This window comes from Gallus gallus, chromosome 6 (genome assembly GCF_016699485.2).
Source record: "Gallus gallus isolate bGalGal1 chromosome 6, bGalGal1.mat.broiler.GRCg7b, whole genome shotgun sequence".
NCBI classification, from domain to species: Eukaryota; Metazoa; Chordata; class Aves; order Galliformes; family Phasianidae; genus Gallus; species Gallus gallus.
The window spans coordinates 29,384,166-29,402,781 of NC_052537.1; the positions used below are offsets into that span (position 1 = coordinate 29,384,166).

Genomic DNA, 18,616 nt, shown 5'->3' on the forward strand with positions numbered 1-18,616 from the left:
CTAAAGTGGTTACAGTATACACCAACAATAGCTATGCTCTTTGTCCAGACTATCATTTTAGAATATGCTTTAACTGCATCTTCTGTAGGATGTAGCCACTCAGGGAATCTTTCAGAGACACAATTCACTACAGGCAGTCCATTTCTTCTGTGTAGTCATGCAAAAGGAAATGAAACAAATTGAGAATGAAGTCGTCAGTAGTCTTCAAATGCATCCAAATTCTTGCTCCCAGGAGAATGCAGAAAGACACTGGTCATAATCTTGCTATAGCTCTGCTTGCTACACCTCTGATTAACAGTGGTATACATGTTCTTCCCAATTTCAATGGAAGTTCTAAGCCGTTTCTGTGAATTTTGAAACCTTTAATTAAGGAATTCACTGAGGGCTACCAGCTGGAAGTAAGCAACGGATAGCTCAAGAACTGCTTTAAAGTGAGACCTGTTGGATGCTGGAAGAGTATTACAGGAAAATTCTGTTTATGCTTCATCTGATTGTGGAAACAGGAAGAAAGAAGTGTCGTTTTGTTGTTTTATCCTTCCTCATTGAAAAAAAAAAAAGATAGTGGTGTCCCAGAAGGTTATAAGGTGACCCATAAGTTTTATGTACTGACAGCAAAATTCCAGCAGAATTCTGTTATCCTACAGGAGGGACAAACATGGGTTGAGCTACACATACCAGAGCAGGCTGTATTTGCTTGCCCAAAAAAGCAACGTTCTTCTCGTGCCTATTTTGCCTTTGCCCCTTTTCTTCCTATACTTGTGCCAGTTACTAATGTCTGATGCATTAAAATGTTAATTTGTGGCAGGAGCAGGAAATGATAACTCTAAGTAAGAAGGGAATATGATATAAAATGGCTTGACCTTTAAATTGCTACTTGGGACTTCAGTCCAATGGACTTTATTGCGTATAATTTCAAATAGAACAAAACACTTTGCTTGGCTTTTTTTTCCAGGTTGTAGCAGAAATGCTGAGTCACAGCTGGAACCAGTGATTGAGCACCTGGTGGGAAGGCAGGGCCAACCCAGGGGAGCTCAGGTGCATGTAATGCAGCTGAGTGACCAGAAGGGGTGGTGCCAGGATCCACCCCTTCCCAGACCTCATTTAAGGGTTGGCAGGGGTGAGGTAAGGATATCTCTCAGGAGATTCCTACCTACTGGAGGTCTTTCAAAGGTAAGTAGTTTTTCTTCCTTTGTTTTTGTATATATGACTGCTGTATTTGGACTTGTTCTCATTTGCTGTAGCCTGGGATTGTGCCACTCCGTTATTATTGCTGTACTTTCTGTTGCATTATAGAGTTACACAGGTGTTTGAAGCAGGATTTTTTTGAAGCATTCTCTGTTGTTTATAGCAAAAGCATCTGTAAAGCTGAAACTTGTAAGGAATATGTGCAAGGGGAAATGAATAGAGGCTGTCATTCTTTCTGGTTTGTCACTTCCTATAGGCTCTCTGAGATTCCTTTCCAGCCATACTGTTTGTGAGTGACTGTAATGTGTATACTTATGTCTGCATGCTTGATACCAATTTTATCCAAGCTGAAGATTATGACTTTATTGTGTCTTATTTATAAAGCTTCTGCTTGGCCCAGTGGTTCCTTCAAGAGGAATCACTGGTGAATATTTGAGCTGAATGCCTCATTCCACTCAAAGAGCACGCTTCATCAGCTTACTAACCACAACAACACTGAGCCATGCCCACTGCACGCCAGAGCAGACTTCTAACTGTTCTATTTCTGTAACAGAAGAACACCTTCCTACCGCCTAGTGAGAGGGTCGGTGTTTCCTGAGCACGGATGAAAGTTATTCCATCGCTGGCATTTTGCTCTGGAAACTTTGGGCTGTTCTCAGTTTTTCAAGTTAGCAATCAAATCATATTTTTGTAGGCCTGGCTGTGCAAATGTATTGATTTGTAGCCTGTTACTGTTTTCTGCTTTGTATTTATGTGGCTCTAATGGAGTGAAAGTGTTTCAAAACTGAAGGGGATTGAAGTATACAGCTTTTTCTCCAAGCAAATTTAGGGAATATTATCAACTAGAAATCTGTTTTTAAATGTGAATTTACAGCATATATGCAGTTATTTTAGAGATACTCTAATGTCTTGTAGTGGAGTACAAACTCTCAAAAAGTGTAGGCAGAAACTGGCTTACAGAGAGGAGACAATGGAGCTGGCAACATAAACCCCTGTCAAATGTGAGGAATGAGTTTCTAAATGAGCTCTGACTTTGCTTTAGCATCACTTGCTTGGTCAAGTGATCTAACCCCTAGCTACGTGTGACCATATGGCTGGTGACTATTTCCCATTAAAGGATTATCATATTTATGATCTTCTTTTACATACTGGTGAAAAGCAATCCTGTCATCTGGTCGTAGCCTCAGAGAGCTGTTCGTGCCACTACTTTAAAAGGCATGTACATCTAGACCTCCCTCATCATTAAAACTTTGTTTCCAAGCCCAATTTTAGTGTTTTGAACCACTGCTCATCCACTGCCAATGCTGAGAACTGAACTGAACCCGTGTTTTTCAGCAGTCCCTCGATACTAGGGGGTAATCTCTGGGGAAACTCAACTACTGACAGTGCTGAAAACCTCACGGCGAGGCTGGCCCCAACCCCAGGTGTTGCTGCGCCCACTTTGGCCACCCACTGATGCATCAGACACACTTACAAAGAAGTGTTGGTGTCCTTAATGACTGAGGGAGAGGTGCTAATGAGCCAATCACCCCCTCATACTTAAGAGTGCTTAATCTTTATACAACAAACTCGATTGTAGGAATTGCCAGACGTTTTAAGTTAACTGGCTGTTCTTTTATGTGTGGCTGGGCTTCCCAGGTAATCCTACGCAGTGCATGTGTCCAAGGCACAGTTCAGTTGCTCCTTGCAAATCCCCACAAAGCAATTATTGTCCTTTCTACATATTAAGGAATTGTCAATTTCAGGTGCAATTAAAGTGAAATTGCTTTCAGTAGGTAGTTGGGTATGATGTCGTCTGTTGGTCATAATTCTCCTACGCTTTGTTGTTTCTTCAAATGAAAATTATATTTCTCTTGTGCCCTGGAATCTCAGGCTCATTTTTGACCCAAAGTATCCTCAGAGAGTTATAAAACTTAGATGATATAATGGCATATTATCTAGTAATGAACATTGTGAGAATCAAGCCAGGAAGATGAAGACAAGAGATGTGAATTAATGTTTTAATAACCTTCCTGAGATTAGTACAAGTCACACAGGCTGGGATCCCCATTGCTGCTGGAGTGTGATACAGCTCCTCCAGTATGGAACAGTATTGCTTTATAACTCTCCAAGGACGTGGTACTTAACGTCTGTATAGATGGATGGTCACTCAGCTACCCATAAAGTTATGACCTTGTCCCAGTAGTGTTGTGCAACAGCGTGCTTTGGGCTGAACTGTTATTCACAGTGCCACAACCTCTGTTGAAGACAGAGGCTGGTTAGTTTATTTTTACATCCCGTCAACTCTATGCTGCACAAGACATTCTTTTCTACTGAGCTAGGGCGTTTGCCATTTTTTGTAACAGAAAGCAAAGACTATATAGTATTGTTCACTTCCTGATAGATTAACTCCAGATTTGAATTGAAATACAGCTGTGAATCATCAGTTCTAGGGTGGTATGACAGAACATTAGTTGGTACCATGCTGATATTATCTGTCTTCAGTGAAGAAGTCAAGCAGCCACACAATGCTAATCTTCCCACACGTTCTCATGCACATGTGACTACTCCGTGGCTGAAGTAATGAGGAGAACAATGTCTTGTTCTTGCATTTGAGAATACAAAGAATCTTCGAAGTCAGGACAAAAACTGTGCTGATGTTTCAGACTGGCAACTCCAAACGCTACCTTCGATAAATGGATTTACCCACTAGAGACCAAGAGGCTCTCCTCTGGCACTCTGCAAGCTGTAGGATGTTCCTGAATTTCCCTTTGAACACAGCTTTTCTAGGGAGGGGCGGGGGGGAAGGGGGAAACCTTCTCTGGATTTAGAAACTGTTCAGTGGTGTAGAATGCAGTACAAAGCTATTTATTTTTGTACTTGTTCCTATGTTTACTTACCTTCTCAGCTAAAAAGGTGCCACTTATCTATTCCGAATGAATCTATATTTAATACCTATTTATCCAGCCTTGCTAAAGCTTTGTCTATTGGATGGAGAACTTTCTCTTTATTTGTCAACTTCTGTTCCTTGTTAGGTGCTTACAACCAGTGTCCAAGATAGTACGTAATAGCTTTGGGATGAGACTGCCTATTAATCATGCTTTTCACAAAGTCTTCGAATAATGCTCATGGCAGTTATCAGAACCGTCTCCAGTTTTTCAGCACCACTTCAACGGGATCGTTGAAAAGGGACAGTGCTGACGTGTTGATACCAATGTAGCAACTCTGGGAAGGATTTTTTTAAGGACTACTGTGAGATGGGAGGAAATCCACTGAAGTAGTGTGCAGTGAAGACACTGTGGCTCTGTTGACTTTATGCCTCCATTTGGGTGGTCTGGGAAACTTGGCATGGGTACAAAAGGGAGTACATCAGTAGTGGTTTTGTCAGATGTACCTTTCTCAACAAATTTGTCCCTTACGACAGTAAACCAGGAAACTGGGAATGGGGGCTGTTAGCTGAAAAACTGTTATCACTGCAACCTCATTTGTTTTCTTTAGTATACCCTCCTGATATATTCAGCATTCAGAGCTGCCTTCCAGTCAGTCAGCCACTGTTAGTCCAGCTCCTGGTTGACAAGTGCTTAAAAAAAGTCAACTAACCAATAAAATCCTCAGCCAAGCTCCAAATGAGCATCTGGCACTGGTTGTTCAGATGTGCCTGTGAACAACAGCAAGCTATGGGAAAGACAAGCTAGTATTCAGACATTATTTTTTGGCAATGGGATTTGCTGTATTATTTCTCTGCTGTGCTAGCTGAAAGGGTCTGCCTTTTGCTTTTTAACCTCATTCTTTCAATGCCAGAATGGTGGACATATAACACAAGTTAAAACAAGAGCTCTTAAATGATGTGGTGATTTCTTTCATCCTGTTTAGTAAGCAACCTTGGTAGTGCTATTTCATATAAAGCAGTACGAAACGCACAAGATCAGAAAATGCAATAATTCCAGCAATGACACAAAGAATGATCTGCTTTGTCGTCTCACTGGCTATCAATGTGGTGAATATGTCATTCTGCAGTATCTAGTTCATTATTTTCTGTTGTTTCTTTGAGCATGTTTTTAACTAACATTAAGCAAAATGTACATTGTGGAACAAACCATCCATACAGGCTATGCCATAATTACTGTTTAGCAATTTCACACTAGCAAAAGTTTATTAAAACTTCACGACTCATTAATAGTAAGTGATCATAATCGCTTAATAGAAAAGGAAACTGAGCTAATGATAGAAGTGCTGATTAATGTTTTTGACCTTAAGACATGAAGTCAAGTGAAATTAATGTCACTGGGTGTTGAAAGTTTATTTTCAAGTGTCGATGGTCTGTAATCCACCAGAGAACCCCTCTGACTACACAAATTTTATGTTCCTCAGCAGAAAAATATTCTATACCAAGTGGCATTTCTAATAATCTTACTGCTACGTTTCAAGTAAGCACAAGACTGTCTCACTAATTATCAGAATTAGTAAATGATATATCTATCTATCTAAGATATATATGGTGATATTTGAGGAACTGCAGGAGTTCCACTAGGAGCCTTTGTGAGCAACCTCTGGTCAGGTCCATGTGGCTGTGTGATGTCTGTATAGACATCAGTGTGCGAGAAGCCACAATGTGTGAGGCAATCTGTGTGCCAGGCTTTGAGTGGGAAAGCTTCCTGCTTCAGCAACAAGTCCTTGTTTACATGTGTTTCATTCTTTAGGTGAAATGGGGCATCTATTTAAATGAGAGTCACAGTGAGATGCCAGCTCTTATTCTTCAGCCCTGTCTACTAACTTTAAAAGGATCAAAGGTTTTGGAGCCTCTCAAACTGGTCTAATCCTGTTCACTTGCAGAAGTTGAAGCAAGATAACTGAGTCTTTTGCTCAGAAAGGTAGATGGTTTCTAAATGCTAACTAACTCAAGTTGCCAGCATGCTAAAAGTCATTTTTAATAATCTTGCTTTGGTTACTGAAGGTACAATTCCCTTGATGGGCAGAGCAAGCAATAAAGTTTCTTACAGGTACAAGCAGATGTCTGGCTAAGTGTTAGCGGGCTCCAAGTTCAGTTAACATAAATCAAAGTCACCTCGGGAAGGACAATCCTGTTCTAATAATGTCACTCAATATTTAGCCTACCTACACTTGTATTAATAATAAAGCCCTCGGGTAGGGAGCTACACACAGCCATTGATCAGCACAGAGCTCAGCGCTGCACTATTGACAAGTATTGTTTTGGAGGCAAACACAGGCTGAGCTGCGTTTATAGCCACTGGATTCTGCCCTCTGACAAACAGGCAAACAGGGCTGGTCAGCCAGGTTAATGTTGCATTAATGAGGCCTTAAGACTGGCCAGTTCAGAATGAAGCCAGCAGTTATTTGGTAATGTAAATTTGTTCTTTCATTTTGGTTTTTATGTTTGTATCTGTGTCTCTATGTGACGTACCCAGCTGCCTCTCTCTGAAATGATTGCCTCCTTTTGAAAAGGGATGTGGCATACTTGCAGGCCCAGAGAAAAATGTCATCTGTGTAGCTAACCTCACTGATAGTGTTGGTGGGTTATTGTTCTTTTTATTTTGAAAGTATATAAGATAGCAATTCAGAAGTTAGAATGCCAGGTCCTTCCAAAGCAATTGACTACCACTCTTTATTTTGTAAAGCTACACAATGTTGTTTGAGGGTTTGTTTTTTTAGAGGGGGTGTTGTGGTTTGATTTTCCTTTTTTGTTGGTGCATGTTGTAGGTTTTCTTTTAATAAAGACTGTGAATTACGTTCCCACTTCAGAACAAGATATTTTCTAGCATTGTCCGACTAACCAAGTAAGCAAAACAAACAAAACTAAAACCTTCTGCAGAATTACATTGGAGTAACGTTTCCCAGCTCTACTTTGGCATGTTCCTGGCTGTTGCTGTGCAGTTTTCTGTAATTAATATAGTTAAAAAAAAACATGGCAGTGGAGAATTAAGGGTTGCAATTTATATTCAAGCTCAGAAAAAAGATATGCGTATTACAAGAATAACAGTGTTTTTGTTACCGAATAATTGTTTCAGGAAATGATACTCCTGTTTCTGAATGTAAAACAGAATCCAGCATGAAAAAGGCAATAATACAGACGGGTTTTGTTGCCAACAGAATCTGCACAAGTGTCGGGGCTGGCTGATTGCTTGGGCAGAGCGCTTTGGAGAGCAGCAGGAGTGTGCTTAGAGAGCAGTGATGGCTCATGGACAAGTGGCTGAGACCACCTCTTAAAATCCATGTCCTTGACAGCTGAGACTCTCTACTGGCTTAATGACACACTGGAACTGCATCTCGAGGAAGAGGCACACTGGCCAGTTTCCCCTCCCCCATGTCCAACACATGCTTGCTTTGAAGATACCAGCTTTCTTTATTCATATTCTTACAGGAGTAATTAAGAATTACCGTTACTCAGACCGTTTGACTGAAATGATTCAATAAATGTCACTAAAAGAAGATAATACTACTTACCTTGACAGCTCTAGGCACTGCCACCTTACAAACATTCCTACCAAAACTGAGCCATGTTGCTGGTCGTGATGGGCTTGTTGGATACCTCACATCCAGGCCAGTGGGCAAGGAGTGCCAATGTCCTGGTTCCCACTGTCATGACAACAACCTGATGCTATGATGCATCTTTCTTTATTGACAGCATAATATACATGTGAAAGAAGGGCAGAGTGGAACAGCACCTTCTGTCTGTGCACCTTCCAGGCAGTCCCATGGCACTCAGTTACCCAATTGGTATTTGCCCAATAAAAGTGGCCCTGATGCCCACATCACTAAGCTCTCAGTGAAGGTGTCAAAGGGAGGCTGTGTGTGACCAGTAGCAGCCACAATAAAAATAAATCAAGCAACCAAAACCATGTACACAAAGGAACCCATCTGGTTGCGCATAGCCAGCTGCCTCATGGCATTGAATGCCACTTGGGCTCATCTATCCCTGGAGAGGCTGCTGCTTAATCAGAGCATCTCAAAGGGAGACCTCACGTCTGTCCCTCCCTCCCTGTTCTCCTCCTTCCCATTTTGTCTGAACATGAGTAAATGGTCAGATGCTATTCTCAGTTCTAAATACCAGTAAAAGCTCCATGAAAGCCTGTTTGCCCACCGTCCCTTCCCCCTCCCAAACCCTTTTGTCTTCAAAGCCCTTGCATCGCTCTGCTCCCATGTGTGCCAAGAGCAGCCAGCCCTCTGCTTCTGGCCCATGGGACTGAAGGCAGGGGTGGGTGTGGAGTAGCGTGTGCATGTCAGAGCATGAGCATACGTGAATAGGACCAGCTGGCCTCTCCTGTGCCCATTTCCCTATCATTTCCATCTGACATTCCCTGCTCATTGTGATTTTGCAGGCAACATTCACTAGCACAAAAAGACTAGGGAGCAGGCAAGTGCACAGATATTTAAAGGGAAAAGCTTTATTTCTCGTTTTCTTAGATCATAGTGGACTGTAAAACAACAGGGAACAAGGAGATCAACCTTTAATAAGCGTATTTTCTTTTCTTTTCTTTCCTTTCTTTCTTGTCAGTTAAGCTTCCTTTCTTTTGTATAATTCAAAACAGAACAAACAACCAGGAAATATTTGTCACAAAAACATGCTTTTTAATAAAAAAGAGAATAACGTTTATTGAGAGGGATTGTTTTCTGGATATGTACAATAATAATGCAGGAGGATTATGCTAACAGAAAATGCCAAACATCATGACTTGATTTCCAAAGTGTGAACGGTCCAAAAAGCAATGGCCTTAGAGCAACGTCTAAGTCAACAGGAACAAGTGAACAGTGGTTTAAGGTTTCTTACAACAAATTACCAGCCATTATGACTGAAGACCTGACACATCATAATAACCTGCATTGAGATGTACAGAAATCCATAAGACAACATAGAACTTACACAAGAAGGTAACCATTTGCGTAAGAATTTCCTCCAGAAAATGGAAGCGTGTTCTAGACAGATAAATTTGGAAAAAGAAGGGAAAAAAATGAAAAAAAAAAAAAGGTAGGAAAATACTAATATTGGATGTTCACAGTGAATGCCAGTTGTCCTGGGTCTAAACGCTACCGGTTTCCCTTATCTGCATCCTTTCTGCCTACTCACAATTAATCCCCTTATCATTGTGTCGTAACTAAAATTACTTGACCTGTCTGAACCTTCCCTTGCTATTTCCTCTTCACTGCAGCTCTTGTCTATGATATGCACTTTACACAACAAAAAATGCAAACTTAGACATCAGCCTCAAGTGAAAGAAACATACACCTTCCCGGCATGAACAGTATTAATCACAGCTAATCATTTCTGCACTAAGTGATGCCACACAAAACATCGTACAAACCCTGTTAATCAAACTCAGTAGCAATAACTCTGGGGGAGGGGAGAAGATGGAGATAGATTAATAATTGCCACCAGTTATGTTTCCCATGCGTTGCAGTGCTTTGAAGTGATTTCTTCCACTGCCTGCCTTCAGGATTTATTTTTTCTTAAAGAGAAACAGTAGAGGGGTACTGGAAAGCGATAAGAGGTTGGTTTTATGCCTCAATTCTGCTGTGACCTTCCCAGAGAGAAGGCAATGTAAAATTCAAGACCATATCTTTACTTCAGTTGTTCCTCCTACTTTATTTTCTTTACAACCTCAGCTCAGCCTGGGTTATGCGCTCCCAAGTGCCACATGCAATCCACTGAAGGGCTTTGTTCCACCTCTAAGAGTTACTACAGCCTTCTCCAGTTTAAATTAAGGGTTAATGTGTTCGTCTCAATGCAAAGCAGGTAAGGACATTGATATTTTCAGTTTATTTTGAAAATGAGGCCACAGTTCCAGCATATTTTCTTGCTTTGTGCTGTAGGGAACTAGTGCCACCACTTCTGCTTCTGTATCTCCAGCCAGAGAATTCTGTAGCATGGTAGTGCCTATCTGGTACTGCTTCTACGCCACTGGCCACAAAACAGAGAGAAACAGATGGAGATAACTACTGACCTGAGATGGACTTAGGTTACTGAGAGCTGGGTGGCACCAGCCAACTGTTTTCAGCTCACTGGCACATCCAAGCAGGCTGAATGAATGAGTTCAGAAAGAGACACTGGATGTATTTCATACAAGTATGAAACAATAAAAGTGGTAACATTTTTGCACTTTACCACAGGAGATCTCCTCTCCTATTACCAAAGCAATGCCCAGCAGAAGGGCCCATGAGGAACTCTGCATCAACGGTACCAGTACAGGAGAATTGCTGGGGATGAACCAGCTGATATGGGGAGCATCATAACACCACCTAACATTACTAATCGTATACCCACATGTAACACTATAAGGTGATGGAAAACACAGCAAAAACAGCGGGGTAGCAGAGTCCCAGGCTGCAGCGAGTGAGGATAAGCTCAAGTGCAGCAGCTGTATATGCAGAAAGAAACAAAAAAAGAAAAACAGCTTACCTCTGAAAGTCTCCTGTAGGCAAGATGCTCTCGCCTTCGGTGTCAACCCTTAAATGAGGTCTGGGAAGGGGTGGATCCTGGCTCCACCCCTTCCTCTCACTCAGGTGAACTGCAAACACCTGAGCTCCACTGGGTTGGCCCTGCCTTCCACCAGGTGCTCAATCACTGCTTCAAGCCATGATTTAGCATTTCCACTACACCATACCATCAATTCTTATGATGAGTGGCTTGAGGAAGCCTGAAAAGAAGCCTGGCTTTATTTACTGGAAGGTGAATCCCCCAAAATGCTGCTCGGTTTCATAAGGGCTGAAGGTTCTGGGCAGGATGGAAGGCCGTAAGCAAAGAGGTCAATTATTGTGGTATTTCGACAAGAGGAATTTGAAGATATTTGCCCTTACATGAACAACTTACAGGAAATTCTCCTTTTGAGACATTAAAAAGTAGTGCAAAAGAATTGAAGCGTGTTAGAATCGCTAAAAGCAGGGGAAAATGAGGTCAGAGGAACCCTTTCTGAAGTGGTATTGGGTTTGGCTGCTGCAATTTAGGCAGCAATTACTTCTAAGTGTATACATGGCAAAGTTCAGCTATTGGCACCTGGCAAAGGTGAAAGAGTCAAAACTGCAGCTGCCCTGGTCAAATGTGCTCAGAGAACTTTAATGATTAGTTTAGATGGCACAGAATTATAGTACCGCAATATATATTGATGAGCAATACTACAGAGAAATTGGTTGCCTCTGCTCTCTTTTGAATTTAAGTCTGTGGGCTACATCTTGCATTTCTTGCTCCAGCTTGTATGAATTCCAAGAGGCTGAGCATCTGAGTAAGAGCTGCATGATTTACCTTCTGATTACTGACCGGCCCACATGTAATGCATCTGTTACATATAATCACCCCTGGGTAAACGTTCCCAGATGAAGAAAGCATGGAATGAGAGCATATGAAAGTGGCGACGATACTGAGATAAAAATGGGAATCCGTCACCCTCCCTGATTTTTACCTTCAAATGGACACATCTATATTTTACAGTGTAACTTCTTACCTTTGAAAAAAAAAATACTACTTATTTAGTGACACTGTTTCTATTTGACAGAAATTCCAAGTGGAAAATACATTAAAAATATTTAAATATTTCTGAAAGACTGTGAAAGTTTAGAACTTTTTAATCCTTAGTATCAAACTAAATTTTAAATTCCATCTGGGGAATAGAAACATCATGTTTTAGCTTGTAGCAGCCAAACTAGTGCTAAACAGATAAAATAGGAATTTGCAATTTGCTCTGCCTGAAAAAGCGTTGATGGTTCAGCAGAGACATATTCCTGACCACAGCTTTTTTCCTCAGAAGAGGAGGCTGTAATTGAAAAACAAAGCAAAACAAAAACAAACACAGATAAGTCTATAAGGCAAATGTGGATTACTGTAGAGTATGGAGAAAACGACCTTCTGAAGTTAAAAGGGGAAGCTGAAATAGCCAATAATTGAAATGTCATAGAAAGAATGGAGCTGGTAAGAAAAAGCAAATATTTAAAGATGGGAAATATTTAACAAGTCACTGGATTAATTTCTCTGCCAAGTTCATCAGAATCAAACACACTTCTGTTTGATGTAATGGACATCAGGTAGAATCTGAATAACCTCATGGGTATAAAACAACCTTGGGGGCCTCTTTAGCTTAAATGAATTTATTCAGAAGTGTTAATGCAGAAGTCCTGCCAGTGATTGCATATTTTTCAACGAGGTAGATCCACCTTGGTGAAGAAGAGGAACAATTGGAATTTATTAAAGAAAGTTCTAATTGCTGTGCAGATATTCTCACCTTTTACTGCTTGCTCTGATGGAGTACTGGTCCTAACAGAATCCAGCTCTTTTACTTCAAAGAATCCCAGTGCTAAGTATGAGGTGCTCCTGTCACTTGACATACACATGGTTTATGTCCCTTCAGGGAGCTGTTCTGAGTTTTGCTCTTCTCCCTCACTGGTTTCTCTGTGGAAATATCATTGAGATTAAGCCAAGAATCGCAAATTAAGATCAGACTGAGATTTTAAGGTAATTCCTTCTGTTTTGTTCATCTCCAGCCTAATCGCAAGCAAATAATGTCTATGCTCATGTTTTCAGTCTACTGACTCAAACTGTAGTGCTCCTCAAATTATGAACAGCCTAATTTTCTAAAGGTTGAGTCTTACAAGGATATAACTTCATTAAAACAAAATAGGCTGGAAATAGGTCTCCAGACAGAGTCTGCAAAATGCTCTGAAATGATTAAGAATTCCCGTTCCTCCTAATTCTTCCTAATGACACAGTGGGAATGAAGCAGTGCAATGGGATGGATGGAGGCTTGCTGCACAGCCCTCAGCACCTCTCTCCCCATTCCCTTGGAGACAGCCAGGCAATGAGAAAGCAGTCAGTGCAATGAGGGCTGTGCTCCCTGTTCCTAACCAAATCACGGCACAGGACCAGGTGCAGGATGGCTGCATCTCCACTGGTGCCCCTGTAGGGCAGAGGAAAGCCTTGATTGGTATTTTTTTTTCCTAAAATGCTCATCATCCATGCCTCTTTCCTTGTGGAATTAATACCTATTTAAATACTGCTAAAACATTTGTCACATATTTCAGTTCAGAGTGAATTTAATCTTTCTGAGTCCTAATTTTATGGAGAAACATAAACACACTAGTCAAGCTATTTAACGTGGCAGTGTATACACACTCCTAATAATACTAATGACAACATCTGTTCTATGACATTAAATGAAAAAGATGACTTGTAAATGTTTATGGTAGTCCGTGATTTAATTTAAACACAACTGAATTGGTTAAATTTATAATTTAAACAGTAGGTCATCTGTATGTACATCCTGTATTTGGACAGTTCCTATATTATTGCTACATTGGTAAAATTAATGTGTTAAAGGCCTATATAAAAGCCAGTCTTAGCTTGTTGGCTGAGCACTCAATACATGGCATTTTAGTGGCTACAAGGGGAAAAATAAAACAATCTGCATACTTCAGTACTGTAGTAAATGACTGCATTGACAAGGTCACCATGCTAAATTGACATCCACACCACATCCAATTTCTAAAAATCCTCCAGTATTTGCATGATGATGTCTGAAAAAACCTCATTAAGTGTCAGACTCTTAGCGTTCTTTCCCTCTTGCCTGTTTAATAAGCAATTTATTTTTTTTAATTAAGAATTCAGTATGCTTTTAATTTAGGAAAGAAAGCTTGAGTGCTCTGTGTTGTCTGTGGTAACATGGCTAGCTGTATAAACCACCATTTCCTTCTCTACTGTATCTATAATTGTATTTCCAAAGGTAACTCTCATTGAATCAGATAACCAGACATTTATTTTGTAATCAGAAGCTAATTAGGTTGTTGTTTATAGCATAAGTGATCAATAGCTTTTATTTTGGATCACACAGTGTCACAGCTCTAATAATTTGTATTAAATACTGATACTGTAATCAAATCAAATGTATAAAAGCTTCAAAAAGCTATGCACTATACTGGGAGGTTATTAAAATTCCTGCTCCTGCTTAAAATGTTTAATGTGCAGAATACAAATGATATTTTAAAGAAAGCTTTGTGGATGAAAGATCGATTTAATAATTGTAATGTTTATGAATTTGTTTTGAAAATATTTTTAATTGGGTAATGTCAGACTTCTGGATCCTAACGCTGTGTTCATTTCCATTTCAATAGGTTATACTATCAGCTCCTTTTGACATAAAATAATTTGATTTATTTTTTAAATCATGAATCTCGTAATCTTCTTTTCTGTTGTCACTAGTTTTCAATAATTTGATTAGTTTCTACAAGAAGAGCAATAGGAACCACATGGGCTTTGCGGGTAATGATATGCTATATATTTCTTCTCCAAATCAGTTCCGACACCTTTGAAAGTAATTTGCAATTTCTTATCAGCACAGAATTAAAGAGTAATATTATCTAATTTGTTATGTTCAGTGGCACAGAGTATCCTAGAATTCTATCTCATAGACAGTGCTTTGAAACCTATATCATGTGACCATAATCAAGAGCACATAAGTGAATTCTGTAATTTCTGAAAGAGTTTGTTATTAGCTAAGAAAAAGCTCAAAAGATCATCTGGTCAATAGGCTTAATGATCTCTTAGTAAAAGGCCTATTCTGCACACTCCCAAACTTCACTGCGGTTCATAAAACAGTAACTTGTACCTTACAGCTGTAATAGCAAATCCAGGCATTTCCAAGCAGGCTTGGGCAGTATTGTGTAAGTCTCAATGTAAATCTGTACATTCAACATGATGAACTCTCTGCTTGGTAAAATTACCTCCTACTCCAGGAAAACCAAAAACCGATTACTGTTGATCACTTAGACACAACTGCTTGTAACAGTCACCAAGCCGTCACAGGAAGGTATAAGGACAGCCCTCAGGAGAAACACTGCCTGTTTGATGACGCTTAAAGCTCTAAAGAATCCCTTCCAGACACCGCAGAAAGTCACCGTGAGCCAGCACATGCTGTCAGTGTCACTGAATGAAAGCCAAAGTGATCAAATCATGTATGCTGGCAGTATTGCCATCCAAACCATTAAAACATTTATGGAACAGGTCTTGCAAACAGCTCATCGTGTCACCAATCCCATGGGCTGCAGTAAAGACTATGAGGGTGAGAAATGCCTGTCACATGGGTGAGTGTGCATGATGCAGCCTTGTAACTGGACCAACCATCCTTCTGTGCTGGTTTTAGCAGTCTCAGTAATAGAACATGGTTTAAATGATATCCTACTGCCATTTTTTTTTTTTCCTCTACAATGTTGCGATAAGAGAAGTAAGGTATGACGTTCCTGTAACTTTTTGAGCTGACATTATCAGCTATATATAAACAGATAATCCTGTTTTAGTAGAGCAAGTAAAATGCATATCTTTTTTATTGAATGAACAGTATAATAATTGGACTATATTGTCACAATGGAAGCACAGAAGACCGGTGACTGTACAGCTGAAACCCTGCAGCAAAATTTTTTTCTACTGTTCATCCTCAAAGTTTATGAAATGTACGTTTACGGAGCTTTCACAATGGCTGCTTCTTGTTAATTTAAAGAATCTTCACCCTCGTTAAGGCTAGATGATTATAATTAAAAGATAAATGTTTTGTTAGAAAGTTCTATGCCACACTCTATAAGAATTTAACTGAAAGACATACGTTACACCTGTATGTGAATTAGAATGGCTTCTCAGCAGGGAACGCAGAATCACTTACAGTACGTAAACATTTAAAGAGGAAAATGCTAATACACTGAAAGAGTTTAACATCAGTAGCAATTTATCAAATGAAGAAGTTTCATAAAGTCCACTCTCTGGGAGAACATTCACCATTAGACAAAAGCCTGACATCCTTGATAATCTGGAGTTTGATCAATTTGAAAACCAAAACCATCCAATGAGATAAATAGGATCTTAAGAAAACTGCCATCCTCCTTCTCAGGTAAAGGCCAGAATTAATATAATTATTAAAATAATCCAACCAGATCTCTTTACAGGCAAATTTATACACTGTCTCTTCAAAACACTGCATGCCCAAAAGCCTCTTGGGTTTGGAATGTAGCACTGCACCAAGTATTTCACAAAGCCTCTAAATATCACAAGAAGCTTTTTTAGAGAGAAAAAAAAATTCCAGCTGACAAACTGTTCTAGCAGAAGTGCCTCAGCTTAGCCCCCAGACCTGGAATTCCAGATAAACAACAGAGGACAGGAAACAGATTTTTTTTTACATGTCCTTTTGCAATGCAGCTACAAGACGACTGATGAGCTTAGGAACAAAAAGAGTGAGAGTGCAATTGTCATCAGAATGAGTGGTGTGCTTGGATAGAAGCTTGTAGGAAGGGCAAAAGAATTCTCCGAGGATATGTGGCTGGTGGAGACTCCTGGTGTGTTGTCTTTCCCAATAGCATTCTGCAAGACACAATACTTTCCTTGGTCACTATTACACATTGTCATTGCAAACTGTTTAAATCTATGCCATGGAATTCATCTTTTCTTTGTTCATGTCCCACCCTCCACTGTTACCTATATATCACTGTCACAGATTGGAAGATACAAAAGGCAAAGAAATTGAAGTCAAACGATAACATTTTAAAGGTAAGTTAAAGGATAAAAGCAACATTAATGCATAACATCAGCACAGCGTGACTCAGAAAGAAAGGAATAAAGTATTAAGAGATCTCTACTTTAACAATGGTTCCACATGTAAAACTTCCTGTTGTTATGGATGGCATATTTTTGAGCTATCAGTGCTTATCGTGGCAATTTTAGAAAAAAATAAAATAATGCAATTTCTACATAGTCAACACAACAACATCAATAATAAATTGCTTCTACATAAAATCTAATCCTTGGAATCAGAGAAGATGGAGGTTTCCAGCTTATAAATTTTTTTCCTTCTTAAGTCTTCCTCCTCTAATTGTGGTATTTACGTGCCTTGTATCGTGTGCTAGCAGTAATAAAGCAGTAGGCATAGGCAAGTATAGATTTGAACATTAAAGTGAGCCACTTCAGATGGAGGTGTAACATGAATATTTTTCATTACTTATCATCCTCAGTAAGAAAAATACAGGTATCATCACAGAACCAGAACAAAGAGCATTTTATATTATGGGGCACACCTGTGCTATGAAACACAGAGGATCTGCACTCTTACCTCATTAAGACAGAGTTCTGTATCTACAGATTCATTGGATTTCCGCTTCTTCTGTGCCTAGAAACAAACACAGAATTTATTTTCTGTACATTTACACACAGTCAGCACAAAACAATTAGATAAATTCACAAGGGTTGTCAAACTCCTATGATTTCAACAGTCATTTGCACACGATTAGCAAATAAACTTTCCCAGTGTAACAGCATGCTTTCCATTCTGATTTGAATTTACAATAAAACTTTAAACTAAGGGTACTCAGTAATTACAATGATGAGAGCTGCCAGCTGCAAAGAACACGTTGTGTTCTGTGGCCCCTTAAAATTGATGCTGGATGTTCGTGAGAAGAAATGACATATGACAGTTAATAATTACCATAGTACTACTGAATATTTGAAAAAACCTACTATATTTCCAAGCTTTAGGAAAATGCACAATACATGTGTATTTTATCCTTAAGAATTCTTGCAATTTCTTCACACATTATTTCCAAAACATAAACATAGTTTTAATATCTTGCATGGCTGTCACGTAGTCTCGTCTGGATAGATACAGATAGAACATTTAATGTCTTTTAACATATATACCTGTAAGTCAAAATGAGCTGTTTGTTTACATTATGCTCACTGTCTGTTACATATGGAATATTAATAAATGCACGAACAGTTCTGATGATGAAAGCCTACTGAAAATGAATCTGAAATATCTTCATCCACATCTTACTATGAGCATACAGTTGCTCTTACTGGATGCTCTCCACACTGGGTCAAGAAGGAAACATTTGCAGTGGCAGCATCACACAAAATGAAAGCAATAGCACGCACTCTGTCTGCCATCAGAAGGTGTTTAATATTTCCGTTGCTCAAGTCAACTGGACTGGGCTGGGAGACCTCTATAATGGTGATAGCTGCATGGAGCACATCTAGCACTTCTACCTGGAAGTTTTGCTGAACATCTAATCTATTTCCTGCACAAAAGAAGATCTGAATCTGCCTGTGTTGCATTTAATTTACACTGTAGCATCCCACTGGTTTTGCCAAAGATGAACTGGGCTAATGGTCATGCAAGAAAGTACTAAGCATTTGGATTATAAACCTCTCCAAAATTCAGTTCTACATATAGCCATTTCATTTAATATCTGAGAGCCTTTGGTGCTGCCTAGGGATACAAAATATTCTTTGACCTAATTGCTGATTTTAGAATCCAACTGAAAGAACTGAACTACTCATTAAGAAGCACATTTTCATGACAGTTTTGTATATAAAATAGATTTACTAGAGACAATTGGAAAGCTAAAACAGTTGGGATTTAAGTGAGATAGTTTAGTTATAGTAAGAATGCATATTGTATACATGTCTACAGTTTTAAAA

General features: G+C 39.5%; 1 protein-coding gene and 1 long non-coding RNA gene across 3 annotated transcripts in view; one reads left to right on the forward strand and one right to left on the reverse strand.

Moving 5' to 3' along the window:
- The first annotated feature begins 1,130 nt into the window (after positions 1–1,130).
- On the forward strand, positions 1,131–9,160 carry LOC121111138. The gene is made up of 2 exons (XR_006939610.1): positions 1,131–1,170; positions 7,191–9,160. It is a non-coding gene; the product is annotated as an uncharacterized LOC121111138 (long non-coding RNA).
- The window catches only part of GFRA1 (GDNF family receptor alpha 1), a 142,336-nt gene continuing 132,448 nt past the window's right edge, over positions 8,729–18,616 (reverse strand). Inside the window, exons 8-9 of one of the 2 annotated variants that reach the window (XM_040702278.2) lie at positions 17,250–17,306; positions 8,729–12,556 (exon numbers count right to left, since the gene is read on the reverse strand). In XM_040702278.2, the coding sequence (XP_040558212.1) occupies positions 12,545–12,556; positions 17,250–17,306 (69 nt within the window). In that variant the 3' untranslated portion in view covers positions 8,729–12,544. Of the gene's footprint in view, positions 12,557–15,343; positions 16,505–17,249; positions 17,307–18,616 lie in introns of those variants that run through there. The other variant, NM_205102.2, reaches the window with a different exon arrangement.